Source organism: Thalassophryne amazonica, chromosome 2 (genome assembly GCF_902500255.1).
Source record: "Thalassophryne amazonica chromosome 2, fThaAma1.1, whole genome shotgun sequence".
In the NCBI taxonomy this organism is placed as follows: Eukaryota; Metazoa; Chordata; class Actinopteri; order Batrachoidiformes; family Batrachoididae; genus Thalassophryne; species Thalassophryne amazonica.
The window spans coordinates 139,182,024-139,202,107 of NC_047104.1; the positions used below are offsets into that span (position 1 = coordinate 139,182,024).

At 43.5% G+C, this 20,084-nt stretch overlaps 1 protein-coding gene across 1 annotated transcript in view; it reads right to left on the reverse strand.

The window, feature by feature from the left end:
* Positions 1-20,084, reverse strand: part of vegfd (vascular endothelial growth factor D) — a 37,347-nt gene that overhangs the window by 6,981 nt on the left and 10,282 nt on the right. Inside the window, 3 exon segments of the mRNA XM_034162294.1 lie at positions 10,022-10,137; positions 10,660-10,787; positions 10,904-10,973. Of these exon segments, the coding sequence (XP_034018185.1) occupies positions 10,022-10,137; positions 10,660-10,787; positions 10,904-10,973 (314 nt within the window).

Genomic DNA, 20,084 nt, shown 5'->3' on the forward strand with positions numbered 1-20,084 from the left:
CTTCTGCCAGCAGTACCAGGGTCTGCAACAGAAGACGGTGACCACCTGGGGACTCAGGACTTGGCGGCTCCGGTGTTCTTCAGGCCGTTGGTGGTGGAAGCTGTGTGGGTCCCGGCTCTTCGATCGCCAGAGGTCTCCTATCTTCGAGCCTGCCCACACGTCACCTTGTGTTTAATTGGCATTATATTTTTGTCTGTATCCCGTTGTGCGTTTCACAACATTAAATTGTTACTCTTTGTCTTATCCATTGTCCGTTCATTTGCGCCCCCTGTTGCGAGTCCGTGTTACGACACCTTCCCAACAGGATTTCTCGGCCATTCATCATGGATTCCGAGGGGCGTCAACCACAGCTTGAACAGCCAATGGGAGAACAAGGCGCGCAGGCGTCAGCAGGAGGCGTGGTAAGTGATCTGCAGCAAATCCTTACCACTTTCACCGCTCAGTTAAATCTGGTAGCCGAGCAGAATGTAGTCCTCAATCGGAGGGTGGAGGCTCTCACCGCCAGAGTGGAAGCGCGCGACTCGAGCGCTGCTGCAGTGACTCCTCCTGCTGGCTCTGGGCCACAGACAGACGTTCCACTGGCCGTTCAACAAACCCCCCCCACCGTCCCCTGAAGCTTACATAAGCCCTCCAGAACCGTACGGAGGCTGTGTCGAAACGTGCGCAGACTTCTTAATGCAGTGTTCGTTCGTTTTTGCACAGCGTCCAGTTATGTACGCATCAGATGCCAGCCGGGTGGCTTATGTGATTAATTTGTTTCGAGGTGAGGCACGTGCCTGGGCTACGGCGCTTTGGGAACAGAATTCGTGGCTCCTGACGTCATACGCTGGGTTTGTACGGGAATTCAAACAGGTGTTTGATCATCCCAACAGAGGCGACACCGCCTCAAGCGTGCTGCTGTCAATGAGACAGGGGCGCCGGAGCTCAGCTGATTATGCAGTCGACTTCTGCATCGCGGCTGCGAGGTCTGGCTGGAATAGCGTTGCGCTCCGCGCCGCCTTCATAAACGGACTGTCTCCGGTCCTGAAGGAGCATCTGCTGGCTAAGGAGGAACCGCAAGATTTCGACGGGCTTATCAATTTGGTTATACGCTTAGACAACCGGTTGAATGAACACCGTCGGGAGCAGGCCAGGGGGCGTGGTCGGGCTCAAGCCGTCCCTCTTTCCTCCGGGTCCGAAAGGGTGTTGTCGTCCCCACGTTCCACTGCCAGAGGGCTCCGTGTGGCAACCGCTCCCCCTGCTGACGAAGCTATGGACACGAGCAGGGCCAAATTAAAATCAAATATCAGACAAAGGAGGCTGGCCCGCGGGGAGTGTTTTTTCTGTGGCTCTTGTGAGCACAGGTTAAAAGACTGCCCCAAATGATCAAACTCCAACGCCCATCCTTAGGAACTGGGCTAAGGGTGGGCCATAATATGTACACGGGAAAAACCCATAAATCAGCACGAATCCCAGTAACAATCCTGAGTGGGGATTTAACCCTTCACGCCCCAGCACTGGTAGACACGGGGTCAGAAGGGAATCTGCTGGATAGCAGATGGGCCAGGGAAGTAGGGCTTCCTCTGGTGGCTCTGCCTTCACCATTGAAGGTGCGAGCACTAGATGGCACTCTACTCCCGTTAATTACACATCAGACACAGCCCGTGACCTTGGTTGTGTCTGGGAATCACAGGGAGGAGATCGTGTTTTTTGTGACACCATCTACCTCCCGAGTGATTCTGGGATTTCCATGGATGGTGAAGCACAATCCCCGGATTGATTGGCCGTCTGGGGTGGTGACGCAGTGGAGCGAAACCTGCACCCGGGAGTGTCTTGGATCCTCGGTTCCACCCGGAATCACAGCTAAAGAGGAGGTCAAACTCCCCCAATCTGACGGCGGTGTCCGAGGTGTACCACGATCTTGCTGACGTCTTCAGCAAAGATCTGGCACTCACTCTTCCCCCGCACCGACCGTACGATTGTGCCATCGATTTGATCCCGGGCGCTGAGTACCCGTCCAGTAGATTGTACAACCTCTCACGTCCGGAATGCGAATCGATGGAGACCTACATCCGGGACTCCTTAGCTGCCGGGTTGATTCGGAACTCCACCTCCCCGATGGGTGCGGGTTTCTTTTTTGTGGGTAAAAAAGACGGCGGACTCCGTCCATGCATTGACTACAGAGGGCTGAACGAGATTACGGTTCGCAATCGATACCCGTTGCCTCTGTTGGATTCGGTGTTCACGCCCCTGCATGGAGCCAAAATGTTCACCAAACTAGATCTTAGGAATGCGTACCACCTGGTTCAGATCCGGAAGGGAGACGAATGGAAGACGGCATTTAACACCCCGTTAGGTCATTTTGAGTACCTGGTCATGCCGTTCGGCCTCACTAATGCCCCCGCGACGTTCCAAGCATTGGTTAATGACGTCTTGCGGGACTTCCTGCACCGGTTTGTCTTCGTATATCTGGATGATATACTCATCTTTTCTCCGGACCCTGAGACTCATGTCCAGCATGTACGTTTAGGTCCTGCAGCGGTTACTAGAAAACCGGTTGTTTGTGAAGGGCGAGAAGTGTGAGTTCCACTGCACGTCTTTGTCCTTCCTGGGGTTTATCATCTCCTCCAACTCCGTCGCCCTGGATCCGGCCAAGGTTGCGGCGGTGAGAGATTGGTCCCAACCAACAAGCCGTAGGAAGCTGCAACAGTTCCTCGGCTTTGCAAATTTCTACCGGAGGTTCATTAAAGGTTACAGTCAGGTTGTTAGCCCCCTGACTGCCCTGACCTCCACTAAAGTCCCTTTCACCTGGTCGGATCGGTGCGAAGCCGCATTTAGGGAGTTGAAACGCCGGTTTTCGTCTGCACCAGTTCTGGTGCAGCCTGATCCTACTCGCCAGTTCATAGTGGAGGCGGACGCCTCTGACTCAGGGATAGGAGCCGTTCTGTCCCAGAGCGGGGAGTCCAACAAGGTTCTCCATCCATGTGCCTACTTTTCCCGCAGGTTGACCCCCGCTGAACGTAACTATGACGTGGGCAATCGGGAACTCCTCGCGGTGAAGGAGGCTCTTGAAGAGTGGAGACACCTGTTGGAGAGAGCTACGGTGCCTTTCACGGTTTTCACGGACCATCGGAACCTGGAGTACATCCGGACCGCCAAGCGGCTGAACCCCAGGCAAGCCCGCTGGTCGCTGTTCTTCGGACGCTTTGACTTCCGGATCACCTACCATCCCGGGACTAGGAACCAACGATCCGACGCACTGTCCCGGGTGCACAAAGTGGAAGCCAAGGCCGAGTTGTCAGACCCCATCGAGACCATCGTTCCCGAGTCCACTGTCGTGGCCACCCTCACATGGGACGTGGAGAAGACCGTCCGGGAGGCCCTGGCAAGGAACCCGGACCCGGGGAACGGTCCTAAGAACAGACTCTACGTCCCACCAGAAGCCAGGGCTGCCGTCTTGGACTTCTGCCACGGATCCAAGCTCTCCTGTCATCCCGGAGTGCATAGGACCGTGGCAGTGGTCCAGCAGCGCTTCTGGTGGGCGTCACTGGAAGCCGACATCCGGGAGTATGTCCAGGCCTGTACCACCTGTGCTAGGGGCAAGGCGGATCACCATAAGATCAGGGGCCTCCTCCAGCCCCTGCCTGTGCCTCATTGCCCCTGGTCTCACATCGGCCTGGACTTCGTCACGGGCCTCCCGCCGTCCCAGGGCAACACCGTCATCCTCACGATAGTGGACCGGTTCTCCAAGGCGGCCCACTTCGTGGCCCTCCTGAAGCTCCCGACGGCCCAGGAGACAGCAGACCTCCTGGTCCACCACGTCGTGCGTCTGCATGGGATACCATCGGACATTGTTTCGGATCGTGGTCCCCAGTTCTCCTCGCAGGTCTGGAGGAGTTTTTGTAAGGAACTGGGGGCCACCGTGAGTCTCTCGTCCGGGTATCACCCACAGACGAACGGCCAGGCAGAGCGGGCGAACCAGGAGTTGGAGCAGGCCCTCCGCTGCGTAACCTCCGCGCATCCGGCGGCTTGGAGTGACCATCTGGCCTGGATCGAGTACGCCCACAATAGCCAAGTCTCATCTGCTACCGGCCTCTCCCCTTTTGAGGCGTGTTTGGGGTATCAGCCCCCATTGTTCCCACTTGTGGAGGGAGAGGTTGGGGTCCCCTCGGTCCAGGTCCACCTGCGGAGGTGCCGCCAGGTGTGGCAGACCGCCCGTTCTGCCCTGTTGCAGGCCCGGACGAGGGCTAAGGCCCATGCAGATCGCCGGCGTTCCCCGGCCCCTACATACCAGCCTGGGCAGGAGGTGTGGTTGTCAACTAAGGACATCCCACTGCAGGTTGAATCACAGAATCTCAAAGACCGGTTCATTGGACCTTTTTCTATAGTTAAGATCCTCAGCCTGGCCGCAGGCCCGCCACTACCACCAGATGGCGCCCTGCTTGAAGTGCGGGCTTCAAGCACGAGAGGGCATCATAGCAACCGGGAGTGACAGCTGTTACCCGTCATCAGCACCAGCTGTCACTCATTCACATCACACCACCACCACCATAAAGGCCGGACTGCAACTCCACCTCCCTGCCGAGAAATCAGCTACCTTGGAGGTAATTTCTCTGCTACACTTAACTCTGACTTAGAGTCTGAACTTCTTTGCAGCCGTTTTCCTGTGGTGTGCCTTATCTGAGGAATTGGCGTTTGGTGTGTTCAGCGATGGCTTCACTTCACACCCCAACCAGATAAGTGGTTAGACAGGAGCTGCACGAGTGTGTGATTGGAGGTGGAGGTGCTCCCTCCCATAAGAACACAGACGGTGGAATTACTGAGTGCGCGAACTCACACTCATCTAAACTGTTTCTGTTCTCTGCAGTACCCGGTCTGACAGCTGGAGACAGTGGCCATCTGGGGCTCCAGGACTTGGCGGCTCCGGTGTTCTTCAGATCCGTTGGCGGTGAAGGCCGTGTGGGATCCGGCTCGGTTCTAGACGGATGTCTCCTATCCTCAAGCCTGCCCACACGTCACTCAACATTTAATTGTCTGTGGTACCAAAACTGTGTTTGTCTGTATTCCGTTGTGCACTTCACAACATTAAATTGTTACTGTTTGGCTTATCCATTGTCTGTTCATTTAGCGCCCTCTGTTGTGGGTCCGTGTTCCTACACCTTCACAACAAATTATATGGTTCTTGTTCTTCATTTTTGTTGTAATATGTGAATGAGTTGTTATTAAACAGAGATGACGATAATTATATGGTTCTTGTTCGCTATTTTTGTTGTAAAATGTGAATGAGTTGTTATTAAAGGGAGATGACGATAATTACATGGTTCTTGTTCTTCATTTTTGTTGTAATATATGAAACAGAGATGACAATAATTATATGGTTCTTGTTCTTCATTTTTGTTGTAATACGTGAATGAGTTGTTACTAAACGGAGATGACGATAATTATGTGGTTCTTCTCTATTTTTGTTGTAATATGTGAATGAGTTGTTATTAAACGGAGATGACGATAATTATATGGTTCTTGTTCACTACTTTTGTTGTAAAATGTGAATGAGTTGTTATTAAAGGGAGATGACGATAATTATATGGTTCTTGTTCACTACTTTTGTTGTAAAATGTGAATGAGTTGTTATTAAAGGGAGATGACGATAATTACATGGTTCTTGTTCTTCATTTTTGTTGTAATATATGAAACAGAGATGACAATAATTATATGGTTCTTGTTCTTCATTTTTGTTGTAATACGTGAATGAGTTGTTACTAAACGGAGATGACGATAATTATGTGGTTCTTGTTCTCTATTTTTGTTGTAATATGTGAATGAGTTGTTATTAAACGGAGATGACGATAATTATATGGTTCTTGTTCGCTACTTTTGTTGTAAAATGTGAATGAGTTGTTATTAAAGGGAGATGACGATAATTACATGGTTCTTGTTCTTTATTTTTGTTGTAATATGTGAATGAGTTGTTATTAAACAGAGATGACGATAATTATATGGTTCTTGTTTTTCATTTTTGTTGTAATATATGAAACGGAGATGACAATAATTATATGGTTCTTGTTCACTATTTTTGTTGTAAAATGTGAATGAGTTGTTATTAAACGGAGATGACGATAATTATATGGTTCTTGTTCTTTATTTTTGTTGTAATATGTGAATGAGTTGTTATTAAATGAAGATGATGATAATTATATGGTTCTTGTTCTTTATTTTTGTTGTAATATGTGAATGAGTTGTTATTAAATGGAGATGACGATAATTATATGGTTCTTGTTCTTTATTTTTGTTGTAATATGTGAATGAGTTGTTACTAAACGGAGATGACGATAATTATATGGTTCTTGTTCGCTATTTTTGTTGTAAAATGTGAATGAGTTGTTATTAACCGGTGATGACAATAACTATATGGTTCTTGTTCTTCATTTGTGTTGTAATATGTTAATGAGTTGTTATTAAACAGAGTTGACGATAATTACATGGTTCTTGTTCTTTATTTTTGTTGTAATATGTGAATGAGTTGTTATTAAACAGAGATGACGATAATTATATGGTTCTTGTTTTTCATTTTTGTTGTAATATATGAAACGGAGATGACAATAATTATATGGTTCTTGTTCACTATTTTTGTTGTAAAATGTGAATGAGTTGTTATTAAACGGAGATGACGATAATTATATGGTTCTTGTTCTTTATTTTTGTTGTAATATGTGAATGAGTTGTTATTAAATGAAGATGATGATAATTATGTGGTTCTTATTCTTTATTTTTGTTGTAATATGTGAATGAGTTGTTATTAAACAGAGTTGACAATAATTATATGGCTCTTGTTCTTCATTTTTGTTGTAATATGTGAATGAGTTGTTATTAAATGGAGATGACGATAATTATGTGGTTCTTGTTCTTTATTTTTGTAGTAATATGTGAATGAGTTGTTATTAAATGCACATGACGATAATTATATGGTTCTTGTTCTTGATTTTTTGTTATGTGTCGGACGCAGCCCGGAGAACCGACCAGCGTTTGAAGGACCCAGTATAAAATAAGCAGAGCACGGTACAAAGGATAACTGAGTTTAATGAACATAACAGTGCTGTGAAAAAAGTGCGCGGTCTGGCGTGGTGGTTTTGCGGTGCGCTCCCAGCAGCGCTAACGGTCCGGAGCCAGAACCAATTCGGACCTAAGGACCCCGCCGACACCCCCCAGGTGGCCGCGACAAACCGAGTCTGTGAAAGAAGGAATCATTATGCGAGTCCACACTCAACACACAGAGAACGCTCAAAGGTGCACAAACAGCAAACACTTCCTGGCTTAATTACTAATCAGCTTCCCACCCTGCAGGCAAGGAACACCCTGTTCACAAAACTCCACTGCAGTGGAAGCTGATTACACAACCAACATACAGCTCAATATAATAAGGTGTGAGGGACACCACATTTACTGACTGTATAAATGTTAGTCACAAAATCTAACGTACCTCAGGAAGTGTGCTGACGAGCGTGAGACCTCACCCCCTCCTCTTTCACAGACCATGCATCAAACCTGGACGTTCTCTGCATCCACTGATGATGAGATGGCTCCCGAGACGACGATCTCACCCGTCTGGTCACAAGGTCGAGTCTCTGGCAAATACACACTGTGTACTCCAGTCTTAAATGCCACCATGTTCAAATCCATGTAGATGCACCACAGCTGTGAGTCCTGACGAGCCGCAGGTGATCAGCCTCAGGTGATCAGGGTGAGGTCCTGATAAACTCAGCTACACAGCCACTCAGTCCCAAATGCAAGCCACCTGGAAGGAAAAACAAAAGACAGGACAAAAGACAGAAACAAAAAGGCAGCCAGGCCCCCCCAGCCATACAACATTTTTGTTGTAATATGTGAATGAGTTGTTATTAAACAGAGCTGACGATAATTATGTGGTTCTTGTACTTTATTTTTGTTGTAATATGTGAAACGGTGATGCCGAAAATTATATGGTTCTTGTTCTTCATTTTTGTTGTAATATGTGAAACGGAGATGACAATAATTATATGGTTCTTGTTCTTCATTTTTGTTGTAATATGTGAATGAGTTGTTATTAAACGGAGATACCGATAATTATGTGGTTCTTGTTCTTTATTTTTATTGTAATATGTGAAACGGAGATGACAATAATTATATGGTTCTTGTTTTTCGTTTTTATTGTAATATGTGAAATGGAGATGACAATCATTATATGGTTCTTGTTCTTCATTTTTGTTGTAATATGTGAATGAGTTGTTATTAAACGGAGATGATGATAATTATGTGGTTCTTGTTCTTCATTTTTGTTGTAATATGTGAATGAGTTGTTATTAAACGGAGATGACGATAATGATATGGTTCTTGTTCGTTATTTTTGTTGTAATATGTGAAACGGAGATGCCGATAATTATATGGTTCTTGTTCTTCATTGTTGTAATATGTGAAACAGAGATGACGATAATTATATGGTTGTTGTTCTTCATTTTTTTTGTAATATGTGAATGAGTTGTTATTAAACGGAGATGACGATAATTATGTGGTTCTTGTTCTTTATTTTTGTTGTAATATGTGAAACGGAGATGCCGATAATTATATGGGTCTTGTTCTTCATTTTTGTTGTAATATGTGAAACGGAGATGACAATAATTATATGGTTCTTGTTCTTTATTTTTGTTGTAATATGTGAAACGGAGATGCCGATAATTATATGGGTCTTGCTCTTCATTTTTGTTGTAATATGTGAAACGGAGATGACAATAATTATATGGTTCTTGTTCTTCATTTTTGTTGTAATATGTGAATGAGTTGTTATTAAATGCACATGACGATAATTATATGGTTCTTGTTCTTGATTTTTGTTGTAATATGTTAATGAGTTGTTATTAAACTGAGATACCGATAATTATGTGGTTCTTGTTCTTTATTTTTATTGTAATATGTGAAACGGAGATGACAATAATTATATGGTTCTTGTTCTTCATTTTTGTTGTAATATGTGAAACGGAGATAATAATTATATGGTTCTTGTTCTTCATTTTTGTTGTAATATGTGAAACAGAGATGACAATAATTATATGGTTCTTGTTCTTTATTTTTGTTGTAATGTGTGAAACGGAGATGACAATAATTATATGGTTATTGTTCTTTATTTTTGTTGTAATATGTGAATGAGTTGTTATTAAACAGAGATGACGATAATTATGTGGTTCTTGTTCTTTATTTTTGTTGTAATATGTGAATGAGTTGTTATTAAACAGAGATGACGATAATTATGTGGTTCTTGTTCTTTATTTTTGTTGTAATATGTGAATGAGTTGTTATTAAACGGAGATGACGATAATTATGTGGTTCTTGTTCTTTATTTTTGTTGTAATATGTGAGTGAGTTGTTATTAAATGGCGATGACAATAATTATATGGTTCTTGTTCTTCATTTTTGTTGTAATATGTGAATGAGTTGTTATTAAACGGAGATGATGATAATTATGTGGTTCTTATTCTTTATTTTTGTTGTAATATGTGAATGAGTTGTTATTAAACGGAGATGACAATAATTATATGGTTCTTGTTCTTCATTTTTATTGTAATATGTGAATGAGTTGTTATTACATGGTGTTGACAATAATTATATGGTTCTTGTTCTTTATTTTTGTTGTGATATGTGATAAGTTTCTTATTACATGTCTGTTTACGTGTTACACCCTGCATCATGCAGTATCAGTCCCCAGTCTGAAGGACGAGGGCTGATATGGATACATCGGGGCATGATACAGGGCGTGACACATGAACAGACATGTGATAAGGTATACTTATATAACCTGCCCCGAAACACACACAAAAAGCACGAGTTCAACAAACAGACCCCAAAATAGAGCCAAAGGTTTACCAATCAACCCTGGATTATGACAGTTACTCACTGAGTTTTTTAAACCAGTAATTCCATCAATTTCTGGAATCTTTTGTGATGTGTAAAGAGATATTCATGTGTTCACAACTGTACATTCATTAAGCCTTTTCAAATCAGTGCAGAGACACACCTGGTTTACTAGATGGATACGGGATGCATTCATCTGTGGAGCAGTCCCAGATCAGCCCAGTGGCACAAAGTCTCCTCGTGTCCTCAGCCTCTGACAGCTGGCCCATCGGAGAGCAGCTGGTGTTCAATCAAACACAATCAAAAGGTATCAGAAAAATACATTGATACAATTTATTTCAATTTAATTTCAATTTATTTAATTTATATAGCGCCAAATCACAACAAAAGCTGCCTCAAGACGCTTCACACAAGTAAGGTCTAACCTTACCAACCTCCCTAGAGCAAGCACACAGGTGACAGTGGTAAGAAAAAACTCCCTCTGATGATATGTAGGAAGAAACCTCAAGCAGACCAGGCAAACTCAGGGGTGACCCACTGCGTAGGCCATTCTAACAGTTATAGGGTTTTTACAAAGTTTTAACAAGCTGAAGAAACAGGAAACAGAAAAAGCAGAATAGGACCGAAAACAAAGTGCATTATTGAGGCGACCATGCCCTCGCTGGTGCCACAGGCAGGGCGTTGTGAGATAAATCCACTGGCCTGGGGTGCAGGGCCAGCGTCCACCCATCACCTCATCAGTGCAACGCAAACATATTAAACTGAATTGAGATGTGACATTGACATCGTTTTTGGACTCACCCACTGTTCCTGTGAGCATGAGCGTTGCGTCGTATGATGGCAGGCTCCGTGCACTGACATTCTGTGTGATTTGCCACTTTTATAAGCACAGGCTCTGGAACAAACTTGAATGGAATCACACTTAAGAGCTGAAATGCACACAATCACACAAGGATTGTAGAGAAGCATACAGTTTAAAATCAAATCTTTAGAAATGGTTTGAATGATAAGTCAAAGAGATAACCACTTCATTGCAAACACTCACTGTTTTATTTACATATGTGGTGGTTGTGTTTCTGCAGGTGACGCCTTCTTGATGGCAGCAGCCACCACACCTGTTCATGATGGCAAAACCATTTTCAAAATTAGTAAGACAAAATGACTGTCAGGAATTTTCATGGCTAAAAAACAAATTTTAAACCCTGCCATGTACCAGCTTCCAGGAATAACATACAGTGCATCCAGAAAGCACTGTACTTTTTTCCAGTTTTTTATGTTATAGTCTTATTCAAAAATAGATGAAATGCTTTTAAAAAAATCTACACACAATAACCCATAATGACAATGTGATTTTTTTTAGATTTTTCCAAATTTATTAAAAAAAAAAAAAAAAAGAATATGTACATTTGTATTCACAGCCTTTGCCATGACGCCCTAAACTGAACTCAGGTGCATCTTGTTTTCAGTGAGCAACCTTGAGATGTTTCTACAGCTTAATTGGAGTCCACCTGGGATAAATTCAGTTGATTGGACATGATTTGGAAAGACACACACTTGTCTACATATAAGGTCCCACAGTTCAAATCAAATCAATTCAATTTTATTTATATAGCGTCAAATCACAACAAACAGTTGCCCCAAGGCACTTTATATTGTAAGGCAAAAGCCATACAATAATTACAGAAAAACCCCAACGGTCAAAACGACCCCCTATGAGCAAGCACTTGGCGACAGTGGGAAGGAAAAACTCCCTTTTAACAGGAAGAAACCTCCAGCAGAACCAGGATCAGGGAGGGGCAGTCTTCTGTTGGGACAGTTGACCATGAATGTTAGAGCACAAACCAAGCATGAAGTCAAAGGAATTGTCTGTAGACCTCCAAGACAGGACTCCCTCGCACAAATCTAGGCAAGGTAAAGAACCATTTCTGCTGCTGTGAAGGTCCCAATGAGAACAGTGGCCTCCATTAGTTCAGATCCACCAGGACTCTTCCTAGAGCTGGCCATCTGTCTGAACTAAGCGATTGGGGGAGAAGGATCTTAGTCAAGGATGTGACCAAGAACCTGATGGCCACTCTGGCAGAGCTCAAGCATTCCTCTATGGAGAGAGGAGAATATTCCAGAAGGACAACCATCTCTGCAATCTACCAAACAGCCCTGTAAGGTAGAGTGGTCAGACAGAAGCCACTCCTTAGTAAACGGTAAATGGCAGCCCACCTGGAGTTTCCCAAAATGTACCTGTAGGACTCTCAGACCATGAAAAACAAAATTCTCTGGTCTGATGAGACAAAGATTGAACTCTATGGCATAAAGTCCAGACGTTATATTTGGAGAAAACCAGGCACCACTCATTTCCTCGCCAATACCATCCCTACAGTGAAGCATGGTGGTGGCAGCATCATGCTATGGGGATGTTTTTCAGCAGCAGGAACTGGGAGATCAGTCAGGATTGAGGGAAAAATGAATTCAGCAATGTACAGAGACATCCTGGATGAAAACCTGCTCCAGAGCGCTCTTGACCTCAGACTGGGGTGATGGTTCATCTTTCAGCAGAGCAATGACCCTAAGCACACAGCCAAGATATCAAAGGAGTATCTTCAGGACAACTCTGTGAATGTCCTTGAGTGGCCCAGCCAGAGCCCAGACCTGAATCCGACTGAACATCTCTGGAGAGATCTGAAAATGGCTGTGCACCGACCCTCCCCATCCAACCTGATGGAGCTTGAAAGATGCTGCAAAGAGGAACGGACAAAACTGCCCAAAGATAGGTGCACCAAGCTTGTGGCATCATGTTCAAGAAGACTTGAGACTGTAATTGCTACCAAAGGTGCATCAACAAAGTATTGCAAATACTTATGTACATGTAATTTCTTAATTTTTTTAATTTTTAATAAATTTACAAAAAATTCAAAAAGCCTTTTTTGTATTGTCATTATGGGGTGTGGTGAGTAGAGGTTTGAGGAAAAAAAGTACTCAAACAACAAAATGAGGGAAAAGTGAAGCGCTGTCAATACAATGTGTATGCACTGTAAGTGCAGTGGCGGGCACCTAAATGCTACCTTTGGTAACTGCTAACCCGCTAACTGAAAAGTTAACATTAAAACAACACACCACTAAAACATTTAGCTGAAGCTGCAGTTAACCAGTAACTGCTAGTTTTTATTACATTAAACTAGCTTTGGCTTGGCTTCTCCTCATTCACCAGGTGATTGTTGGGGCCTTCACACAATGTGTCAATTTTAGTTATTGGATTAGTGTACACTCACCTTACATCTGTTTGATTGCTTATTAACACAAATAGCTAATCAGCCAATCACATGGCAGCAGCTCAACGCATTTAGGCATCTAAACATGGTGAAGATGACTTCCTGAAGTTCAAACCGAGCATGAGAATAGTGACGAAAGTGATTTAAGTGACTTTGAACCTGGCATGGTTGGGCTGGTCTGAGTACTTTAGAAACTGCTGATGTACTGGGATTTTCACGCACAACCATCTCTCGGGTTTACAGAAACTGGTCCAAAAAAGAGAAGATATCTAGTGAGCGGACGTTGCGTTGACAAAAATGCCTTGTTGATGTCAGAGGTCAGAGTAGAATGACCAGACTGGTTGAATGGGCGACTGCGTGATGCTGTCATGCTAATATGGACCAACATCTCTGAGTTGAATCTATCTATGCCATGAAGACTGAAGAATTAAGGCAGTTCTGAAGGCAAAATGGGGTCCAACCTGGTACTAGCAAGACGTATGTCACGAAATGGCTGGTGAGTGCATAAGCTCCAACAAGAATAAATGTATATGATTCCTGTGGTTTACAAACATTTTTACCATTACACTTTACTTAAAAAATTTCAGCTGATTTAAAGTTAACATAAAGGATGGTTTTTCAAAGTTAGCTGCATAACTAATCTGCTAAAGAAAAAGTTAGCTTTGCTAATTAGCTTGTGGCTGCTGAGCTGAACTGTGCTCACCACAGGTCATTTCATAGCAGCTGTTGTCAAACCTCAGAAGACCACTGTAGCCGAGTTTGAAATCTGAAAATCTTCTGCAGATCTCCTCAACCCTTAATCACAATTTTGAATGACACATTTAAACCAGGTCAGATAAATGTAGAATAAAACATAATTTACAGTGAGGAAAATAAGTATTTGAACACCCTGTGATTTTGCAAGTTCTCCCACTTAGAAATCATGGAGGGGTCTGAAATTTTCATCTTAGGTGCATGTCCACTGTGAGAGACATAATCAAAAAAAACAAAAAACAAAAAAAATCCGGAAATCATAATGTATGATTTTTTAATAATTTATTTGCATGTTACTGCTGCGAATAAGTATTTCAACAACTGCCAATCCACAAAAATTCTGGCCCTCAAAGACCCGTTAGTCCGCCTCTAAAAAGTCCACCTCCACTCCACTTATTATTCCAAATTAGAAGCACCTATTTGATGTCTTTTGATGTCTATTTGACGTCTTTGATGTCTTTAGCTGCATAAAGACCACCCCACACAATCAGTAAGACTCCAACTACTAACATGGCTAAGACCAAAGAGCTGTCCAAAGACACCAGAGATAAAATTGTAGACCTCCACAAGGATGGAAAGGGCTACAGGGCAATTGCCAAGCAGCTTGGTGAAAAAAGTTCAACTGTTGGAGCAATTATTAGAAAATGGAAGAAGCTAAACATGACTGTCAATCTCCCTCGAACTGGGGCTCCATGCAAGATCCCATCTCATGGCGTATCAATGATCCTAAGAAAGGTGAGGAATCAGCCCAGTACTACACGGGAGGAGCTGGTCAATGACCTGAAGAGAGCTGGCACCACTGTTTCCAAGGTTACTGTGGGTAATACACTAAGACGTCATGGGTTAAAATCATGCATGGCACGGAAGGTTCCCCTGCTTAAATCAGCACACGTCCAGGCTCGTCTTAAGTTTGCCCATGACCATTTGGATGATCCAGAGGAGTCATTGGAGAAAGTTATGTGGACAGATGAGACCAAAATAGAACTTTTTGGTCTTAATTCCACCCGCCGTGTTTGGAGGAAGAAGAATGCTGAGTACCATCCCAAAAACACCATTCCTCCTGTGAAGCATGGGGGTGGAACCATCATGCTTTGGGGGTGTTTTTCTGCACATGGGACAGAACGATTGCACTTTATTAAGGAGAGGATGACCGGGGCCATGTATTGTGAGATTTTGGGGAACAACCTCCTTCCTTCAGTTAGAGCATTGAAGATGGGTCGTGGCTGGGTCCTCCAATATGACAATGACCTGAAGCACACAGCCAGGGCAACTAAGGAGGGGCTCCGTAAGAAGCATTTCAAGGTCCTGGAGTGGCCTGGCCAGTCTCCAGACCTAAACTCAATAGAAAATCTTTGGAGGGAGCTGAAACTCCAAACCTGAAAGATCTAGAGAAGATCTGTATGGAGGAGTGGACCAAAATCCCTGCTGCAGTGTGTGCAAACCTGGTGAAAAACTACAGGAAACATTTGACCTCTGTAATTGCAAACAAAGGCTACTGTACCAAATATTAACATTGATTTTCACAGGTGTCGAAATACTTATTTGCAGCAGTAACATACAAATAAATTATTAAAAAATCATTCATTGTGATTTCCTGATTTTTTTTTTTTAATTATGTCTCTCACAGTGGACATGCACCTAAGATGAAAATTTCAGACCCCTCCATGATTTCTAAGTGGGAGAACTTGCAAAATCGCAGGGTGTTCAAATACGTATTTTCCTCACTGTAAATTGGGGAGGTGGCGGTCTTGTGGTTAAGCGTTGGGCTTGAGACCAGAGAATCCTCGGTTAAAATCCCAGCCTGACCGGAAAATCACTATGGGCCCTTGGGCAAGGTCCATATTCCCCGAGTTGCTCCTGGTGTGCAATGAGCACCTTGCATGGCAGCCGCCTGACATTATTGTATCAGTGTGTTTGGGCGAATGTGAGGCATAATTGTAAAGCGCTTTGAGCGTCTGATGCAGATGGAGAATCGCTATATAAATGCAGTCCATTTACCATTTAAATCCCATGGTTATGTATTATTACCGCTGATGATTGTTTTTAAATAGTCACAAATATTTTGGGCAATTTTAAAACTTTATTACAAAACTGAAATTTCTTTATTTATTTTTAACCACCTCTCACAGCCCACCAGGGGCTACTACCCACAGTTTGGGAATCACTAGATTAGCCTTTTTTCAGTACAGTGGTTCCTCTCTATAGCGGGGTTAACCTTTCGCAGCCTCATAGTTTCGCAGATTTTTTTAGTCCAGTTTTGCATGTTTTTTTTTTTTTTTTACAAGGCACTGTGTTCTGTGTCCTCATCAAGCAGGCTGGTCACGGCACCGGTCGGCATCACCGCGAAGGGAGAGCACGCGCATTGTGTTCTGCGTGTGTGTTTATAAGAATCTTCTCACCCAGAAGAAAAAAGAGCGCCAACAACTACCCATAACTGTGTTCTTCACTCGGAAGAAGACACCTGCACCAAGGTGTCACTCAGTGTAAAAAAGACGCGACAGCGGAGCGGCGCCAGGACGCAGAGGCGCGGTCAGAGGAACTTGAAATACTGGTGAGTTACTATTAATAATTTCGTATGTGTCCAACCTCGTAGGTTGATTGTTGAAATTAAATTCGTTAGTTCTAAAAGCCATCATAATTATTTATATATACTAAGGTTTGAACTTTGAGTGTTTACACAGGAGAGAAAAGTGAGAAAATGCCTGTTTGAGAAAAGTGTATAAAGTGTGTAATGAGGGGTTTTACAGCCTTAAAACATCTATAATAATTGTAAAAAATAACACTGACTGCTTCGCGAATATCGCCTATTGTGGGTTATTTGTAGAACGTAACTCCCGCGATAAACGAGGGACCACTGTACACCCAAATCTGACTGTCTTGCAGCATCTTATCTGAGCTGCTGCAACAGTGCCGCTTCTTTACATGCAGTTTATGAAGCCTTGTGAATTGCAGGATCCTGTTGACCATGAAGGTTGCTGTTGCTTGTATTTATATATATATATATATACAGGTCTGTCATTAAAGTATGGGTCCTTTTTATTTTTTTCAAAAACTATATGGATTTCATTCATATGTTTTTACGTCAGACATGCTTGAACCCTCGTGCGCATGCGTGAGTTTTTCCACGCCTGTCGGTGACGTCATTCGCCTGTGGGCACTCCTTGTGGGAGGAGTCGTCCAGCCCCTCGTCGGAATTCCTTTGTCAGAGAAGTTGCTGAGAGACTGGCGCTTTGTTTGATCAAAATTTTTTCTAAACCTGTAAGACACATCGAAGTGGACACGGTTCGAAAAATTAACCTGGTTTTCTGTGAAACTTTTAACAGCTGATGAGAGATTTTGAGGTGATACTGTCGCTTTAAGGACTTCCCACGGTGCGAGACGTCGCGCAGCGCTCTCAGGCGCCGTCGTCAGCCTGTTTCAAGCTGAAAACCTCCACATTTCAGGCTCTATTGATCCAGGACGTCGTGAGAGAACAGAGAAGTTTCAGAAGAAGTCGGTTTCAGCATTTTATCCGGATATTCCACTGTTAAAGGAGATTTTTTTAATGAAAGACGTGCGGACGGATTGCAGCGTTGGCTCGCAGCCGCTGCGACACTCCGCCACAGGAAAAACACCTCTGTTGGAAGCCTTAAGGACAAGTTGGAACATGTCCAGCTGTTAAACAATTTCTCATATACTCACTCCACTGAAAGCCATCAAAAGCCGCCTGGATTTTACAAATGGTTATCAACACGGAGGTGTTTTTCCTGTGCCGCCGCACCGCGCCGGCTGCGTCCCGATGCGCGGACCGGTCCGCACGTCTTTCATTAAAAAAATCTCCTTTAACAGTGGAATATCCGGATAAAATGCTGAAACCGACTTCTTCTGAAACTTCTCTGTTCTCTCACGACGTCCTGGATCAATAGAGCCTGAAATGTGGAGGTTTTCAGCTTGAAACAGGCTGACGACGGCGCCTGGGACCGCTGCGCGACGTCTCGCTCCATGGGAAGTCCTTAAAGCGACAGTATCACCTCAAAATCTCTCATCAGTCGTTAAAATTTTCACCGAAAACCAGCTTAATTTTTTGAACCATGTCCACTTCGATGTGCCTCACAGGTTTAGAAAAAATTTTGATCAAACAAAGCGCCAGTCTCTCAGCAACTTCTCAGACAAAGGAATTCCGACGAGGGGCTGGACGACTCCTCCCACAAGGAGAGCTCACAGGCGAATGACGTCACCGACAGGCATGGAAAAACTCACGCATGCGCATGAGGGTTCAAGCATGTCTGACGTAAAAACATATGAATGAAATCCATATAGTTTTTGAAAAAAATAAAAAGGACCTATACTTTATTGACAGCCCTCGTATATATACTGTATACACACACACAGTGGGGCAAATAAATATTTGATCCACTGTCAATTTTGCAAGTTTTCCCACCTACTAAGAATGGAGAGGTCTGTAAGTTTTATTGTAGGTACACTTCAACTGTGAGAGACAGAATCTAAATAGAGAATTCAGAAAATCACATTATATGATTTTTAAACAATTCATTTCCATTTTTGTTGCATAAGTATTTGATCCACAAGAAAAACAGACCTTAATATTTGGTACAAAAACCTTTGTTTGCAGTTACAGAGGTTAGACATTTCCTGTAGTTTTTCACCAGGTTTTCACACACTGCAGCAGGGATTTTGGTCCACTCCTCCACACAGATCTTCTCTAGATCTTTCAGGTTTGGAGTTTCAGCTCCCTCCAAAGATTTTCTATTGAGTTCAGGTCTAGAGACTGGTTAGGCAATTCCAGGTCCTTGAAATGCTTCTTACGGAGCCAATCCTTAGTTGCCCTGCCTGTGTGTTTGGGGTCATTGTCATGCTGGAAGACCCAGCCATGACCCATCTTCAATGCTCTTACTGAGGGAAGGAGGCTGTTTACCAAAATCTCACGATACATGACCCCATCCATCCTCCCTTCATTACGGTGCAATCGTCCTGTCCCCTTTGCAGAACACTCCCAGAGTACGATGTTTCCACTCCCATGCTTCACAGTTGGGACGGTGTTCTTGGGGTTGTTCTCATCCTCTACTAAACACGGCAAATGGAGTTGATACCAAAAAGCTCTATTTTGATCTCATCTGACCACATGACCTTCTCCAATGCCTCCTCTGGATCATCCAGATGGTCACTGGTGAACTTCAAACGGGTCTGGACATGTGCTGGCTTGAGCAGGGGGATCTTGCTGCCCTGCAGGATTTTAAACCATGACGCCATAGTGTGTTACTAATATAGTCTTTGTTACTGTGATCCCAGCTCTCTTCAGGTCATTGACCAGGTCCTCCTGTGTTGTTCTGGACTTTCTCAGAATCATCCTTACCCCACGAGGTGAGATCTTACATGGAGCCCAAAACGGGAGAAGACTGACAGTCATCGTGTGTTTCTTCCATTTTCTAATAATTATGCAAGCAGTTGCTGTCTTCTCATCAAGCTGCTTGCCTATTGTCCTGTAGCCAGCAGTGGGCACAGATAACCAAAAAATTAACTTTGATAACGGATAATCAGATAACTGCAAAGTTATCTTTGATAAAGATAAACCGATAAACCACCCAAAAATGTAATGTAAGTTACAGATAATCGATAAATTCCAGTATTGGCTCTGGTACATTTGCAATTACTAAGAACCTGAAATTGACTTTTAACACAATCGCTTTTGAAAGCATCAAAAGCAACAAAAGACCCAAAGAATGAGCCAGTATTTCCATGTTTGACCATGCTGCCCTCTATAGGAAGCTGCACAGAAGAATCCTGAGAGCACCCACAAAATAAGCTCTCTACTAATCATAATACTCCGGTCAGGCGGAGGTCTTGAAAAATAAAGTCATACTAACTTATGGTTTTGTGAAAATACTGATAGAATAACTCCATTAATGTAAATTCTGTCATTTGTACAAAGTTAAAATATAACATATATCTTTTAATGTTGAATAATGCACTAATTCTGAGGTTTTGTAACAAACACAGACTGCAAAGCATTCTGGGTAAAAGTGCCTCTGCTAAACACATTGGTTCAGTCATTCATTATGTAAACCAACACGTTAATGTGACGTGTGTCGTATGTTGGTTTAAAGATAAATGTGCTTTTGTAAAATATTCCATTTTTATTTGTAAAAACAGGCATTTTTACGGAGCCCTGGAAGTGTCATCGCAAAATGTTTTGCATGTGGAAAGAATGTT